Source organism: Vicia villosa, unplaced genomic scaffold (assembly GCF_029867415.1).
Source record: "Vicia villosa cultivar HV-30 ecotype Madison, WI unplaced genomic scaffold, Vvil1.0 ctg.000189F_1_1, whole genome shotgun sequence".
In the NCBI taxonomy this organism is placed as follows: domain Eukaryota; kingdom Viridiplantae; phylum Streptophyta; class Magnoliopsida; order Fabales; family Fabaceae; genus Vicia; species Vicia villosa.
This window is the reverse complement of record NW_026705059.1, coordinates 945,744-960,534: the sequence shown is the minus strand read 5'-3', so window position 1 is coordinate 960,534 and position 14,791 is coordinate 945,744. Positions and strand designations below refer to the sequence as shown.

At 36.9% G+C, this 14,791-nt stretch overlaps 2 protein-coding genes across 2 annotated transcripts; one reads left to right on the top strand and one right to left on the bottom strand.

The window, feature by feature from the left end:
* Positions 1–2,394: 2,394 nt before the first annotated feature.
* Positions 2,395–3,654, bottom strand: LOC131625104 (uncharacterized). Its single transcript, XM_058895999.1, has 5 exons — positions 3,228–3,654; positions 2,925–3,137; positions 2,731–2,828; positions 2,576–2,659; positions 2,395–2,475 (listed from the first exon to the last, which is right to left on the bottom strand). The coding sequence occupies exons 1-5, from the start codon at positions 3,652–3,654 to the stop codon at positions 2,395–2,397; spliced, it is 903 nt and encodes a 300-aa protein (XP_058751982.1).
* A 7,232-nt stretch (positions 3,655–10,886) lies between these two features.
* On the top strand, positions 10,887–14,344 carry LOC131625103 (uncharacterized). Its single transcript, XM_058895998.1, has 4 exons — positions 10,887–11,070; positions 11,205–11,847; positions 11,986–12,805; positions 14,030–14,344. The coding sequence occupies exons 1-4, from the start codon at positions 10,887–10,889 to the stop codon at positions 14,342–14,344; spliced, it is 1,962 nt and encodes a 653-aa protein (XP_058751981.1).
* Positions 14,345–14,791: the final 447 nt, after the last annotated feature.

Here is a 14,791-nt window from a genome sequence, read left to right as displayed (position 1 = left end):
TATTATCTCATCTACTACCTGCAGGGACTGTTTTATTGAGCTGTATAGATGTATGTATGAATGCAGGGCATGGTTTTTTGTGAAGGTTTGAAGCAAGAAGCTATGACATCTAAAACAAAGAAGTGGCATGACATGTTGATGAGATTATACAAGAAGAAGAAGTGGAAATGGCTTGAAGATGAAGAAATGAAGAGAAACGGTTTAGGATTAGAAGCAACAGGGCAACTTGGTAGATGTTGATGTAAAGGTGGAAGCATGGAGATTGTTTTTGCATCGATTTGGTTTAGTTATTTAGGGATTTGTAATAAATGTGATATAAGAATTTTTTTGTAATGAAGTTTGGAAATTTGTAATGAATGGATTTTGTGAAGTATTTGGATTTTGTGATGAATATTGGAATGGAAGTGTGATGATATTTGTAATGGATTTTAGGGAATTTGGATGATATAGTGGATGCTTGTTGAAGATTTTTATTTGTAATCTTTGAACCAAACTTTAAGTATCATGTGACGACTTATAGTTTATACAATATGATCAAGATAAGAATTCGGACTTTCCTTTCATGCTCCAACTTAATTTCCCACATATCTCCTCACATTGCAATATAGAGTGAACCCCTCAATCAACTCTTGACAACACGCGAATGCCTTGAACTTTAATTCACTTTGATTATCTCTGAAAGATTTTCTAATCCGTTTGCTTCTTCAGTGAACCCTTAATCACAAAGGTTCTATGAATTATACCTTAGTCAATACTTTGATCTGATAGCATAAATAATCCCTTAAGACAATTCTCTCGATGATGGAACTTGGGCATGAGACCTTAATTTCACTCCTGGTTGATTAAACTCAATAAACTCAGGTAAAGAACACTTAAAACCCTAATATTTCAAGGCCCTCGATCCTCAGCCAGATTATTGATTAGTGAATATATGAATGTTAATGGTCTAACGAATGCATGAATATGGAAGCAATAAGCCAGTTAGAAATAAAATTAGATGGGCAAATTTTGGGGTGCAACAATATGATAAAAAAGAATTTTTAAATAATTTAAAAATTTATGTTGAATAATTTTAAATTATATGTACTTTTAACACATATTATAAATTATTTTTAAGAGAGACGACCGAAGACAACCTTAAATGTTGCTGCACATGGCATCAAATTAATAGGATGGGTTCCGCATGTTCTCCCATGGGCGATGAATGATTGGTTAGTTGCCTCTGGTCTGTCATCTCTGCAGCATACTAGTTTGGCCAGAGTAGATACGCGTCTTTGGTATGCTTTTGTTGAGAGATGGCATCCTGAAACATCGTCATTTCATAAGCCGTTCGGCGAGATGACCATTATGCTAGATGATGTTTCACGTCTTCGTCATATACCTATTCGGGATGAGCTGGTTGACCCCGATAATGTTGTCACTGATTATGATGCTATCCATCTAGCTGTTGAGTTGTTTGGTGTTTCATGGAGTGATGCATCTAGGGATGCTTCTTCCGTAAGAGGTCCTTATTATAAGTTGGATTGATTGAAGCAAGTATTGGAGCAACAAAGAGCTGCTGATAACTTTATCGGTGCTGCCAGAGCCTACATCATGTTGCTGTTAGGTTGTACTATTCTTGCCGACAAGAATTTTACTCTTGTCGAGGCAAAATATTTACCACTATTGAGAGACTTGAATGGATGTGGTAGATACTGTTAGGGGGCAGCTCTACTGGTCAATCTATACAGATATTTAGGAGATGCTTCATTCTATTCATGCAAGCAGCTTGACGGTTATGCCTCTCTCCTTCAGGTACAAAATTTTAGTTATGATTTAGTTATTACATAAATATAATGTTACTTAATTATTTAAATTAGGATTGATCCATACTTGATTATGATTTAGTTTAATTTATAAAATCAATATTTTGTTACAGTGTTGGATTCACGAGTATTTTCCAACTGTTAGAAATATAGGTACTTCTGGGATTTGTGGCATCGATAGTCCACTGGCTAGGGCGATGAGATGGGAATATAGGAAGGGGACACAAAAAGTTGATGCCATTCGAGCTGTGTTAGATCAGTTGACCCCTCGCGATCTCAATTGGCGGCCTTTTGAGGATCATAGGCAACACCGTTTGTTTGATGATATCTGTTTGTATAGGGGTGGTTTGAAGTGGTATGGTACTGTAGTGCCATATTTACCTGACAAATGTCTGCGCCAGTTTGGATACAGACAATACATAGGGAAGGACCAATTACTTATGATAATGAGTCTGATTGATGTCATGTTTTATGTTTATACTTATGTTTTAGTTTGAGACTTCTGTATTATTATGAGACTTCTGTATTATTATGAGACTACTACTATATTATGAGATGTATTTTTTATTGAGTATTTTTACGCTTAAAATTAATTGTCAACAAAATAGTATAATCCATAGTCCGACATATTAAAATCCAATATCTCATAATCTAACAAATAGTATATCTCCTAGTCCGACATATTAAAATTCAATATCTCATAATCTAACATATTTTGGCAGTATAGGCGTAAGATGTTGCCAATGTTGTAACCGCCCGAAAAATCCTACCATCCAAGAAGTCGCATCTTTTGTGCGATATTTCTTCCAATCAGTTGTGACACATGGCAACGGGAATCCTTCATTCATGTTTACCTGTATATAAAATAAATATCATAATCTAGTCAAATAAGGATTGAATGTAACAATGTTGTGTTACTAATTACCTGAACCCAATGGTTTCCATTTACAAATCCAATGCAGTAAATGGATGCATTAGGTGAATATGCACTCGTCATAGGAAAGTAACTCAAACTAGGGTTACCTAAAGAGACGAGAACAACATTTTACCGATTAGCTATTACATAGCCCATATCAGGTAACGTCATCCATTTATCTGGTGGCTGTTATCCTAAAGAACCTATCACCAACGATGATCTCACTGGTGAAATACGTTTAACAAATAATTCCTCATACAACTTGCTTCTAGGAACTATAATTTCTTTGTCCAAATCCCGACGAACCATTGACCATCCATCTGTGCCATAACCATGCAAAGATGCAATGGCTCTAAACCCACAATTTCCATCGACTCTTACATCAACAATGTCATCAATAAATGGTCTGATGTAATCTAGAAATTGTACAATGTATTTATCATATTCTTTATTTTTTGAGGTTTGGGATAATTGTGAACATAACCTCTTCTAAGATTTTTGGGAACTCGAGTGTGCTTGATCAACATACTCATATCCCGAAGGATCACGATAAACATTATATCCCACATGTATCTTCTCTTTCTTCTTCATCCCTCCCTTGGTTTTAATCTTTTCAGGCGGTGAACACATCTTTGTTGTAGTCGGATAAGCAATTTCACACACTCTGCTTTTTAATGCTCTTTTTCCTACAACATCTAGTGACCTCCACCTTTTCTTAATTTCATCGATTTTATTGTTCATGTCTAATTCTGATCCATCATCTGCATCTACATCTTGATTACCTTCCATACTTAGCTTTCTCAAATGAATATGAATAGCCTCAATTGGTATCAGATCACCACTCAATGTATATCTCTTTAACTCACAAGCACATGGTAACCCATATACTTTTCTATGAGTACACCCGCACTTTTGAGTATTTGTACCTACCATGTCAATCCTCAACCACTATTCAGCAATTTGCCTTAATGCATCTCTTGATACTGAACCACACAAATTCGCATAAAAAGGACTACTGTGTGCATGCTCAACTTTATAAAAACTCTTATGAAATGAATCTCTAATGTTTCCCACTTGTATCTTGATATTGTCTTTCATAGCCTCCCAACATTTGCATAAATCACCTAAGCTGTTCACTAACATTTGCATAAATCACCTAAGCTGTTCACTAACATTTGCTTAAGTTTCCAATGCGCAGACTCCACCCTTTAAATAAAACAAAACAACTAATTATCCGGAATATTAAGATAAAGAAACAATATCGATAAAATCACATAAACATACCTATTAGTTGTGGTGTTGCCCAAATGTAACACTTGATTGATCCATGCTTCGACAAATCAATGTCTACGCGGTGTCAACCATGTGTCATTCACATAATTAATAAAATCTTTCGAGTCAACACATGCATCCTCAAATTGTTTCAACCTTTGATGGTACTCCATCTCATCAATAGCCCTTATAAGCTCACACCACATTTTCTCCACAGTTTCTCGCATATCATCCACAACATGATCCTTACACTTTGATTTCATATTTTTGTTGATGTGAAATCGGCAGAGTAGATTAATTGTCTTTGGAAATACTATTTCAATGGCTTTCATCAAAACAAGATCTCTATCAGTCAAAATTACTTGTGGACAAAACTCCTGCTTAATAAATAACTGTTTCAACTTATTCAATACCCAACAAAAAGTCTCTGTCTGCTTATATTCCATATAGGCAAATGCAACAACAAATGTTAATTTAGTTGATGTCATACCAACTATTTCAAACAACGGTTGCCTGTACTTATTCGTCTTGTATGTGCAGTCCATAATCAATACAATAGGAAACATATTCAACAACTTCACTGATTCTGGATGAGCCCAGAAAATATCTCTCACAACTTCTGACTCATCCTTTTTCCTGCTCCAGTAAACATAACCTGATTCTTCAACCAACTTGAGCAACTGTTGCATTTCTTTTCTGGGACCCCTTATGTGTTTTTGTATCTTACTCTTATGTTTGTATATTTGCGTAATCCGAGTGACATTCTCCGGGTCACGCTCTTGTAATGACAATAATATGTGTCTTGGTGGAACATGGCGTTTTGTCAAATCAATAATATGTTGCTGATCATCTGTATTTAGTCGACTTACGAAAGCATGACCTTCAAATCTATCAGGTAAGACATGGTTGTGTACTCCGCATTTTACATCGATTTTCCATCTAGAACCATCTTTTGATGGTGTTGACCTAATTTTGAAAGGACAACCACATCTCTTACTAGTACTTTGGGTTTCGCTATCTGTTTTTTTTGTATTTTCCACCTTTATCACAACCAAATATTAATTTGTCACTTCTTCCTCTCTTGCCTGTTTTGGTATATGAACGAGTTATTATAACTGTCACTTTATTCCTGATTCCGATCTCCCTAATCCAACTTATCGCCTCTTCTTTTGTAGCAAATTTTTGACCAGTTACAAAAGCATCTGTTGTATCCACGCATGTCTCATTTACATCGCATTTCATCAAAGGAGGATCCACACCTGGCAATTAAAATTACATAAATAAACTTAATAAACAATTAAAAAAACAGAACCGGAATACCCATAGATGGGTTATCCGGTTGGTAAATTTTAAGAACCGGAACACCCCCCAACGGGATATTCGTTTGGTAAATTGTAAAATCGGAACAACCCCCAACGGGTTATCTAGTTGGTAAAGAGTGAACCAGAAGTCAGGAAGTTGGGTTATTCGGTTTTGACTATTTTACTGACCGGAATTTTGCATCCTGGGTAATCCGGTTGTCTTACGTATTAGTTTCAAGTTGTTCAGATGTCCGTACAAACAGTACAAATAAAAATAAAAACTAAAAGTAAAAAATTAGAAAAGGACAAAATTGGATTTTTTTTTAAAATTCTAAGGGTATAGGGATAATTGTTGGGGTACGAGATATAATTTTCTGGAAATGAAACTGTAGACACAGGCCAAGCCCATGGGCCAATATGGAATGGGCTTTTTTTCTCCTAATTTTACTTGGTACCCACCCCATGTATGCATCCCACACCCTATGATTTTTAAAAACTCAATTTAAACTCTTTTATAATTCACCTTTATTGATTTCATAAATCTCTATAAATTTCAAACTGAGATCATTTTCTTATTTATTGATCGAAAAAGTTGAAATTGTACCAGAAATTTCAAATGAGTTATAAGCTATCAGTCTCTACCATCCGCTATGAGCTATAAGTCATCAGTCATCAGCCATCAGTCATAAACTATAAGCTATCAGCTAGCTTATCAGTCAACCTTTATTTTTACCAAACAGTCCCATACTAGATTTATGGAAAATACGGTTTAACAAGTTTTTCCAACGCTTTCATAAATCCGATAGCCATAACTTTGTTGTTTTTTTTCACTTGTCTTAAATGAATGAAGATGGAAAGGATAAAGTTCTAGAAGATTTTACGCAGTTCTTTATCATTATAATGGTATATTTTATTAACATTTTTACTAAAATAATTTGAATTTTATATATTTATGTCGGCCTATAATTAATTTACTTTTTATTATATTTGGTAGATGTTTCCTACCCAGTTAGAAGAATTATCATAGGCACAAATTATTGGTTGACAACACTGCATTATTGTAGTAATCATTTTCTTTGATACAATCCAATAGGATAAGAGGTAGTGTGATAATCTAATGATTAGTTATGAGAGAGGAGAAAATTACAAGAATAATATAAATTTGGTTGTCACTTGTAGTAAAAGGGCCAAGTGACATTTTCGATTGAAATTAATGCCAAGTGGTAGCAGTGTAACTGTAAAGGTTAGACATATTATTCCCAATCATGCTCTAGCAAAGAGACAATCATGATATACTCAACCGTTTAAAATTAGATGAAAGACAATTTCTAAATGCTATGGCGAAGTATCACATGATGCCGAGGTTTATATTGGATGCATTGGAATATTCGAATTTAGAAAATCTGACAAATGACACAAACGTATAAAGCACAAGATACATATCATTCTATACATAGAAATGCAACACTTGTTGAGTTTAATTCATGATGAGAAGTATTTGTATTATACAAGAAATATGAATGACTTAAATATTAAGGGTGATATATTCTTGACACGTCCTGATTTAATGAAGTTTCTAAATATGTTTAATTTAGTTATGGTGTTTAAATCAACGTACAAAACCAACATGTATCAATGAAGTTGACATTCTTTATTGAGTTTTCTTACTTAGAACATTAACAGGAAGACATTATCACATGGGCACTGGAGAAGTTAAAGGAGTTATTCACATCTAAGAAGTTAATTTCCAAGGTTAAAGGCATGATCGTTTGCAGAAGGAAATACTTATCTATACCAGATAAACAAGTTTGACCATATAAACCTCAAGTTTAAGTGACCGTCTACACCTAGACAAAGAATAATTATTTTCCCCTATAAGAAAAGAATGATACTTTGTATCCAAAAAAAGGAAATGATCATCTACACGACTACACCAGAGTCCTCAAGATTGACTATATGATCATTTGCACTCACTCAAAATAAATGATCATCTCACTCTATAAGAAAGGGAATAGTCATACGTTCTTAAGTTAACAAGGTTGACCATCTCTTGAAAACTAATGTGACCATCTACACCTAAAGACAAAAATGATTATCTGTTCACATACATATGTGATCACATATACTCAAGGAAAGAAACCATTTATGGCTAGATGAAGTATCAATCATCTGCACCTCAATAACGAAGACCTAATATGCTATGTCACTCATAAAGAATATTCTAAATGGTCACATCATGACAATTATGGTAGTACAGGGAATAAAAAGATAAGGATCAATACAAGTAATAAATGGATAAATATTTTGTATAAATAGTACAACTCCAACGAATCCATTCCCAACGGGCAAATGATTACCAAGGACAATGCTCATAATAATTCATAATCACCTAGTCCTATATAAAAGATAACTTCAAACATTGAAGGTTACATACACATGCATATACTACTACTTAATTATACTATTGTCTACTTAATTATACTATTCTTGTGTCATTAAAACATTCTAAATATTTGTAAAAAATTTCAAAACATTGTCATCTTAGAAAAGAACAAACACTAATGAATAAGTGCTTTTTAGTCATTATTATTTCTTATGAAAGTTAAGGAACTATAACTAAGTTGTATTAGGTTTACACCTCAAGGCAAAAATGATTATCAAGGAAGCTAAAACTTGGCTTTTGATTCTACAATATCAATTGTTTAAAATGCAGGAACACAAGGATATTGAAATTGTATTTTCTAGGTTTCAAACTATTGTCTCTGAAGATTCTTAGAAGATTCTTAAAAGATTCTTAAAAGTCTACCTTTGATATAGAGACCGAAGGTCACAACAATTCAAGAGGCCAAAACTTTGACTGATGTTACATTTGAACAAATTATTTGCTTTCTAAGGAGTTATGAACATCAAATGAACACCTTCATAAATCCAATAGTTAAAACTTTGATGTTTTTTTTTCATTTGTCTTAAATGAATGAAGATGAAATGGATGATGTTCTAGAAGATTTTAGGCCGAGGTATGTTTTACTAACATTTTTATTTAAAGCATTTGAATTTTATATATTTATGTCGGTCTATGATAAATTAATTTTCTGTTATATTTGGTAGATATTTCCTACCTAGTTAGAAGAATCATCATAGATAGAAATTATTGGCTTGTAGTAATTATTTTCTTTGATACGATCCAATGGGATAAGAGGTAGGTGCGACAATCTAGATCGGTTGTGAGAGAGGAGGAAATTATAAGATTAACAAAAATTTGGTTGTCACTTGTAGTAAAAGGGCCGAGTGAACTTTGTTAGACGAAGACAAATTATCTAAGGGAGGGGGGGTTGAATAGAGTCCCAATTAAAAAACTGTTTAATATGGATACAGAAAATTCCCGGATCAATTTGTCTAATCCAAACCGTTATTGAAAAACTCGGGTATGTGTTAAAACCAACAAGATGGCACACAAACGAGCTCGGCTCGTAAAGTAAACAAACTACCGGAGTAGTGACATGGGGACAGGGGAACAGCTCTAGCTAACGGGGAAAGCCACCCGAAGCCATTGTCAAAGGGGAAAGCCACCCGAGACAAGCAAACAACTAGCTTTAGCTAACGAGGAAAGCCATCCGAAACAGGATCTTGGGATAGTTCGAAAGCAAGCAACGCGTAGCGTGCACTAGCTGAACAGACTCGATGAGACTGGGAGGGGGTTGATTGCAAACCCTTTCCGCACGCCTTCAATGAAGACTTAACGGTGTGCCTTTCAAGGTCTTATCACATCGTGACTCCCTGCCGCAAAGCACAAATATAAACACACCAACAAAAATAGAGCCTCTTTCGAGGGCTTGGCCAGATGAATGCCTACCCTACTTCTCATGGGATCATATGGTGCGAGAAAGCGAATAAAAGGGGCAAGAGAATATTGAGCGGATAGCAAATCTGCAATGAGCTAGCAAGAAAAAGCAAAAAAGTCCGTAATATTTCACGTAAGCCAGCATCAAACAAAGTCTTAAAGCATCGTCGTGAAAATAACTCACGCGCTACATGTGGTACACGTCAAGCATAACCACACAAGCAACTGTTAGGAGTGAATTAGTAGTGTTTTCATTTGTCAAATTAACTACCTTTTGAGCTAGAAGTGAACATTTCTTGTACTTTTTAAGGATTTTATAGTTAGAATTGAACTTTAGAGGTTCGATGCTAATTGTAGAACAACTTGCGTCACTTTGGGTATTATTTGTGCAGATATTGAAGCTAAGAAGCAAAGACGAAGAAACACGCAGGCGTAGAGGCTCTAAAGGAGAGAAATCACAAAGAAGTGGGATAAAGCAAAGGCCGAGCCGCGCCATTCATGGGCGAGATGCGCCAAACCCTCTGACTTGGGTTCGCGCCACGCCAATACGTGCCGAGCCGCGACAGATGCGTTACAAGGGCAAATTGTTATAAATAGAATCCCTAATCTTCATAAGAGGGAGAATCTTTTGGTGAACGAAATTTAGAGAGCAATCCTATTACAGAGCAAATAACAACTTCCGACGGAGAATTCAACATCAATTGAAGACATTCCCTTGATGAAGATGAATCCTTCAATGAAATCTTGTGCGTTCTTCATGGCTATGGGGAGCTAAACCCCATTGTGTTGAGTTTAAGGTAGTAGTTAACCTATGAAGATACAATTACTTTGATTAAATCCTATGAACAATTGTTTAAGCTTTATTATCAATGAAAAACCTTGCTTTAATTTTATATCATTGTTGAACTATCAATCGAGAGATAGGGTTTATACTTTCGCCCTAGGTTTTTACATTGACTTGTTGATTAATACTCAGAGATGAGGTTTTGAAGAAGTTTTCATAAATCATCGTTATTCATTCCCTTTATCTTTATAGTTATTCTGAGAGATCGAATATCATACCGGTAGAGGTGGTTCTAGATTGATCATTAGACATAATATCAGTTTTGAGGATGAATGAAGATAATAACTTAGATCATGTTCACATGTGGATTAATTGATTATTGTATATGAATAGGTTGATGAACCCTAGAACTCAACATATTCATTCACCATTGTTATTCAATATTAAAGCTTTTATTCATTTAAATCTTATTTTATTAATTGCAATTCGAGATCACATAATCAAACCAATACTTTTCATGACTCATTATAAAGTAACTATAGAACGGCAGCAATATTACTTAGTCTCTGTGCATACGATATATTAGAAAATATTTACCCAAAAATACTTTCGACAAATTGGCGTCGTTGCCGGGGACTGTGTCAATATTGCACGCATTACAATAGTTTTTATTTTGAGTTATTTCCATTAATCTGGTTGTTTCACGTGTTTGTTAGTTTTGCAAATTTAGTGTATGCGCAGCAAAGTTTCCAGCGATTAACTTTTTTTTGATCCTGAGATCGAAAGGACCGCTAGGAGATTGAATAGCAAAACACGTAAACGGGCAAGCATAGCAAAGGCAAGAGACAACGCAACTGCGACTTCGTCACAACCTTTAGAAACAATTGACGAGTCATCTGAAGGATTTTATTTCCACGAACTGTTTGAAGAAGAGCAAGAAGCCATCATACAACCCACTGTTGTTAACATGGCCGCCACAGCTCCTTGTGCAAATAGTCCGCGTCTCAATCCTCAATTCGCAAGAACTGCCGCCAACGGGCGGACATCTGAATTAAAGACCGGTATTCTACAACTCATCTGTGCAAGTCCTTTCGCCGGATTGGACCATGAAGATCCATACACTCATCTGACTCGATTCTACGAGCTAGCAGGTACTACAGGTGTAGCCCAACAGAGGAAGAGACTTTATTCAAGAGGTTGTTCCCACATTCCTTACTATCAAAGGCTAAGGATTGGTATCTCGATCAACCGGAAATAGTTATGACTGATTGGAATACTCTGGAAGAAAAATTCTTGGAACAGTTTTACTCTCAAAACCGATTCTTTGATGCTAAAACAACAATTGCGGTATTCTCTCAAGGTAGTAATGAATCACTAAATGAAGCGTGGGAAAGATTTAAAGCCATGCTGAGAAAATGTAAGGGGCACGGATTTGCGGAGGTCGATCAAATTCACATGTTCCGCAACGGTCTTACACCTACTAATAAGACACTATTGGATGCCACAGCTGGTGGTTCGTTAATGTCCAAGACAACTGCTGAAGCAATTGAGATAATCGAGAGAATGGCTTTGAATGACCGACAAAGCAATCATGATCGTACTGTCAGAGATAAGAAGCCGGGGTTGTTGGAGTTAACTAATAGTGATGCTCTACTTGCTCAGAATAAACTACTCACTTCACAAGTGGAGCTTCTGACACAACAAATGTCCAAACTTCCACAACAAATCAAAGAGCTTAATGGTGTTTCAAATTCACACCAAGTTGCTAAGTGTGAATTATGCAAGGGAGATAATCAAACTGGATTTTGCCCACCAGTCTTGGCAGAAGAAGTGAATTATATGAACAACAACCAAGGACCGAGGAAAAATAAATACCCAAACCCTCTGGCTTATCAACAAAATTATCCTCCGAGGAATAATAATCAAGGGTATCAACAAAGACTCAACAATCAAGGGTATCAACAACAAACTTTTCAACCTTACACTCAACCGCCACCGCAACAACAAGGAGGACAATCTAAGTTGGAAGAGACCATGAATCAATTCATGCAAATGTCAATGACAAGTCAGAAAAATCAGGAAGCAGCAATTAAGAATCTGGAAACTCAAGTCGGGCAACTGGCTAAACAAATTGCAGCTAATCAGTCAAATGCGACATTCTCAGCCAACACTCAAGAAAATCCTAAAGAGCATTGTAAAGCAGTTGTGACTAGAACTGGTCAGAAAGGCGGTGAGAAGGAAGTTGAAATTAATGGTACCGAGAAAGAAGATGACAATCGTGCTGCGGAAGAGGAGGAAAATGAAGTCATAGTAAGTAACATGAATGAAAATACTGAAGGAGAAATAGATGAGACCAAGAAGGGAAGAGAAGGGATAGAGAAAAGAAAAAGTACTAAGAAAAAGATGTCAGAGAATGTGATACCAAGTCAACATCTACCATACCCTCACGCTCCATCAAAGAAGGACAATGCCAGGCAATACTCCAGGTTTATGAGCATTTTTAACCAACTCCACATAAACATCCCTTTCGCTGAAGCATTAGAGCAAATGCCCAAATATGCTAAATTCATGATGAGCATGCTCACAAAGAAAAAGAATTACACAGATGAAGAAACTGTGGTGCTTGATGCCCAATGTAATGCTGTAATCCAAAGAACTACTCCAAGAAAGGAATCCGATCCGAGACGAGTGACCTTACCATTAAACATCGGAGGTAATTTCAATAGGGATGGGTTAATCGATCTGGGGTCTAGCATCAATTTAATCCCTTTATCCATTGTCAAGAAACTAGGGAATATTGTGATGACGCCTACTAGTATGACACTACAATTAGCCGACAAGTCTATTACTTCACCCTATGGAGTGATTCAAGATCTGCTAGTTAAAGTAGATAAATTCTTTTTCCCGGTGGACTTTGTGGTAGTCGACATGGAAGAAGATCATGAGGTACCAGTAATTCTAGGAAGGCCATTCATGAAAACTGCCCGAATGATGATTGATATGGATGCAGGGGTCATGAAAATAAGGGTGCAAGATGAAGAGGTAAAGTTTAATCTGTTCAAAGCCAAAGAGCATCCTCAGAATAAGCTCGATATCTTTCGAATCGATGCAACCAAGAAAGATGAAACTCAACCTCCGAGCTACTTTCAAGTTGGACAAAAGGTGCTCCTGTGCAACTCAAAACTAAGATGTCTCCCGGGTAAAGCGACACCAAAATGGTCTGGACCATTGGTAGTAAAAGAGATATGCGACCACGGAGCCATTATGGTAAAGAGTCCGCAGACAAAAGAGAGGAGAACCGTTAATGGAAAACGGTTAAAAGACTACTTCGGGGGAGTAGAGCGACGTGCACCATTCCTAAAAACTTGAAAGCATGAATCGTCGAGCTTAAACGACGTTAAACAAAGCGCTTGTTGGGAGGCAACCCAACGTGGTAAGAATTTTATTTTTGCAGTATCTTTATTTTTTTATCATCGGTTCACTATGGCAAAAAGGGGAAGGGCAAACAAAAGAAAAAATTCATTTTTGAAAAACAGCGCGCCTCGCTAGTGAAATGGCGCGCCGCGAGACTCAACAGAAGGTTCTGCGCGCCTTGCCACTAAGGACCGAGGCGCGACAGTGCGACTTTTAATTTTTTCTAAAACACAGAAATAGGGTTTTAGTAAACCCCACTTCATTTGTTTGCCCCACACCGAGCAGCCACAATTCTCCAGCGAGCCTCGAGCAAAAATTTCAAAAGTTTTCTATTCTCTCATCATCTGCATCCCATCCCCACCATCACTCAAGGTATGTCTCTTCTGCTTTTGCTTTTCAAATTCACAAAAGAGGGGTTTTGAAACCCTAAGAATAGGTAGTTAGATCTAAGCTATTTGAATGGCCAAATCTGGAAACCCTAGGTTAGAAGACTAATTGAAGTACTCTGGTGGTAGTAGAAGCTGTCATGTGAGTTGTGTGTGGATGCTCCTCTGCACCACCATACTTTGCTGAATTTTTCGCACACTATCGTGCCGCGCCACGGACTCGCGAGCCACGACTGTGTCAACTTATGCAGTTTTTTTTTGTTTCCTTGTATAATGCTGTGTGTGGGTGCTGTTATATTTTTCTGTGCAGATGCAACCAGCCAAGAGAGGTAGCACAAAATCAACAAGTACCGGTCCTCGTGGTGCCCATCCTCGGGAACCCCTCTCTAAACGATTCTTAGGAACTGCACAGAAGGAGAGGTTCGCTCAATTAACCTCTCGCACCATTCTCCCAGAGAAGCTGATTGTCCCGAAGGACGATAGCGAGTACAACACGCTCTGGAGTTACTTTGAACACCGGAATTGGGACCGCGTGTTTGAGCCATATACTGAAATTAATATGGACATAGTGAGGGAATTCTATGCCAATGCCATCAAGCTTACCCCCAGAAAGTGTAACATATAATTATGAGACGTTTGTTAGAGGTCACACCATCCGCTTTGACCGACAAGCGATCAATGAATTCTTAGGTAACCCACTGGAACTACCAGAAGGTGAAAAATGTTACTATATAAAGCATCTGCTGGAGACATCATACAGGTTGGATGATGTTACGAGGAAGATTTGCACGAGTGGAAAAGGATCGGTACTTGGAAAGAATGGAGCCCCAATCCACTACCACAGGAAAGATCTAAATGTCGATGCTCGAGCTGTGTTGTCAATCATGAGTTACAACATCAGACCCCGGGCGCATGTTACCACCATTCCTATGGATGCGGCATTACTGATGAGAGTCCTCATGTCCTGACACTCAGTGGACATAGCTTTCATCATGGCACAAGAGCTGCGGAGAGCAGCTCTGAGTGATAGTGAGCACGGGATTAATGACAAATGTGTCTTACCATTTCCTGG